This window comes from Ipomoea triloba, chromosome 16 (genome assembly GCF_003576645.1).
Source record: "Ipomoea triloba cultivar NCNSP0323 chromosome 16, ASM357664v1".
NCBI lineage: Eukaryota > Viridiplantae > Streptophyta > Magnoliopsida > Solanales > Convolvulaceae > Ipomoea > Ipomoea triloba.
In genome coordinates, this window is record NC_044931.1 from 10489355 (window position 1) to 10491830 (window position 2476).

General features: G+C 39.7%; 2 protein-coding genes across 2 annotated transcripts in view; one reads left to right on the forward strand and one right to left on the reverse strand.

Annotated features, from left to right (window-relative positions):
* LOC116007947 overlaps positions 1-76 on the reverse strand; it is a 2880-nt gene extending 2804 nt beyond the window's left edge. The window contains exon 1 of the mRNA XM_031248607.1: positions 67-76. Coding sequence (XP_031104467.1) covers positions 67-76 — 10 coding nt within the window. The remainder of the gene's footprint in view (positions 1-66) is intronic.
* Positions 1-2425, forward strand: LOC116007820 (myosin-binding protein 7-like). The gene is made up of 3 exons (XM_031248480.1): positions 1-61; positions 181-1835; positions 2176-2425. Exons 2-3 carry the CDS (start codon positions 402-404, stop codon positions 2224-2226), a joined length of 1485 nt encoding a protein of 494 aa, XP_031104340.1. The 5' UTR covers positions 1-61; positions 181-401; the 3' UTR covers positions 2227-2425.
* Positions 2426-2476: the final 51 nt, after the last annotated feature.

Sequence of the window (2476 nt, forward strand, 5' to 3'; positions counted from 1 at the left end):
AAAAAAAAAAAAAAAAAGTAAAAAAAAAAAAAAAAAGCGGTTCGGCGACTCTCGTTTTCAGGTAACTCGTCTGCATTGATCGTTGGATATATTTTGAATGTATGCATGCACACAATGTATATGCGTGTTTGGAATTAGGGCTTGATCGGACGTGAATTGGTAGGTTATTGTGATTTGCAGGGATATTGTTGTGTATATTGCGTGTCTTCGTTGTGGAAAAGGGAGATTTGACGTGTTAGTGGCGACGTAGGCGTGAGATATGTGTTGCGGTTGTGATTGAAGAGGGAGGGATCGAAGCTTGATTGTATAGGTTTTGTTGTTTTTTTGATTGCGTTTTTGTTTTTATTTTTGTTGAGCGATCGATTGATTTGATCGAGGCCGGATGTGGCATTAATAAGACTATGGCATATGAGAATATGCCGCTGTCGGCTAGCATGGCGCAATGTTGCGATTGCGAGTGCAGCTGTACGGTGATGGATAGATCCATTTCCGGGAAGTGGCTCCGCTCTGTTAAGCGAAAGTATGATGAATATGAGGATTCTGTGTTTTCTGTCCCGGGGTTAGTCATGCCTCTGACGGCTCGGATTGAGATCGGTAACGAATGTGCTGCTCTGCGTGAAATGGTGAGCGGCCAGCAGAAGAGCATTCAGGATTTGAGTATGGAGTTGGATGCGGAGAGGAGTGCTTCATCCTCTGCAGCCAATGAGACCATGCAAATGATCCTGAGGTTGGAAAGAGAAAAGGCCGAGATTCATATGGAATTCACGCAATTCAAGAGATTTATTGAGGAGAAATCGGCTCACGATCAGCAAGAGGTGTTGTCCTTGGAGGATCTGTTGTATAAGAGGGACCAAGCGATTCAAGCTTTGACATGTGAGGTGCAAATGTACAAGCACAGGATGATGAGTTTGGGGTTCACCGAGTCTGAGGTGGAGGTTGAGCTTGAGAAAGAGAGGGGTCGTTTGAGCTCGAATAATAGCTTCTCTGAGAATTCAAATGGACAATCTGATGTCCCTCAATATGAATATCCCCCACTAAAATGCTTGAACGAGAATCAAATTTACCTTTTGGCTGATAAGGAGGATGTGGATGTTGAGAAATATGCATTTGGGGAGACCCCACGCACGCATGACCATTTCCTGGATTTGGACAATAGGATCAACCAATTGGAAAAAAGTCCTAAGATCAGCCAGTTGGAAAGGAGCCCTAGGATCAGTCATCCTGATGGTGATTTCTATAAGAACAATGCGCTTGAAAAGGTGATAGTTGGTCATTCTCCAAGGCGACCAATGCATTTGAGGAAGTTTTCAACTGATAGTGCAGGATCTTTAATTATAACAAATAAAGAAATGAGTTATGATTTCGTAACAGAGTCTCCAAAGTTCGGTGGAAGTTTTAAGAAAGAAGGTTCTCTGAAAGACGAGCTTTCAAACTTGAGGAAAATGGATAACGCATCAGAAGTTGAAGATTGCATGAGTGACAGAGTTTATACAATCGATCCCATTCATCTAGGGGCACCTTATAATGGTATGACAGATCGTAAGGCATCTGTTGGAATCTGTGAGGATTATATGACAACCCCACGGGATTCATTGATTTATACAAACACAGAAGACGTTGATATCAAGAAGCTGTATGCAAGGCTTCATGCGCTCGAGGCTGATAGGGAGTCGATGAGGCAGGCATTAATTTCGATGAGCACTGATAAATCACAACTGGTATTGCTGAAAGAGATTGCCCAACAGTTGGCGAAAGACATGTCACAACCAGAGAGGACAATTGTGAGGAAGAAACGATCCACCACTGGCAGCTTTTCAGTTGTGTCAATATTCAAGGTATTAAAGTAACAACTCATGTTTACATACTTCATATTAAATATATACCTATATCTGCATTGAATTTGTTTCCACTTCTTTGGATATTATACACTTGCTTTATCATTCCTGATATATCCATTTTTTTCAAAAAATAATCTACATTATAACAAGTGGTAATTGCTATGTAATCCTTTTAAAAGTTCTGTAGTGGTAATTTCCATAAACATCTCCATCTTCTTTAATGCTTTTGAAAGCTTTCATGTTCTACCAAATACCTTATGCACACATTGCACAAACACCCATTTTGTGCCAATATGTCCTTAGTTTGCTGACTGATTCTTTAATTTATTATGTCCAGTGGATGATTTCCTTTGTGTCATGGAGAAAGAAATCACGCCGATGCAAGTGAGTCAATAACTTATCCATCTTGATTTCATAATTTATTGATGGCTGATTTTGTTTCTTTAAGCTGAACTTGTTTCAAACATGCTTTTGGCTGCATATCTGTGTATTATAAATTTGGAGTTCTATCCTTGTCTCTACCTTTCTGTCCCCCATCAAAGTACTAGCACCATCTTGTCTTTAGATGTACCATAAACATGACACTATTTGCTAGGGCATCTACTTTTTTTTTTTTTTTTTTTTTTTTTTTTTTTTTT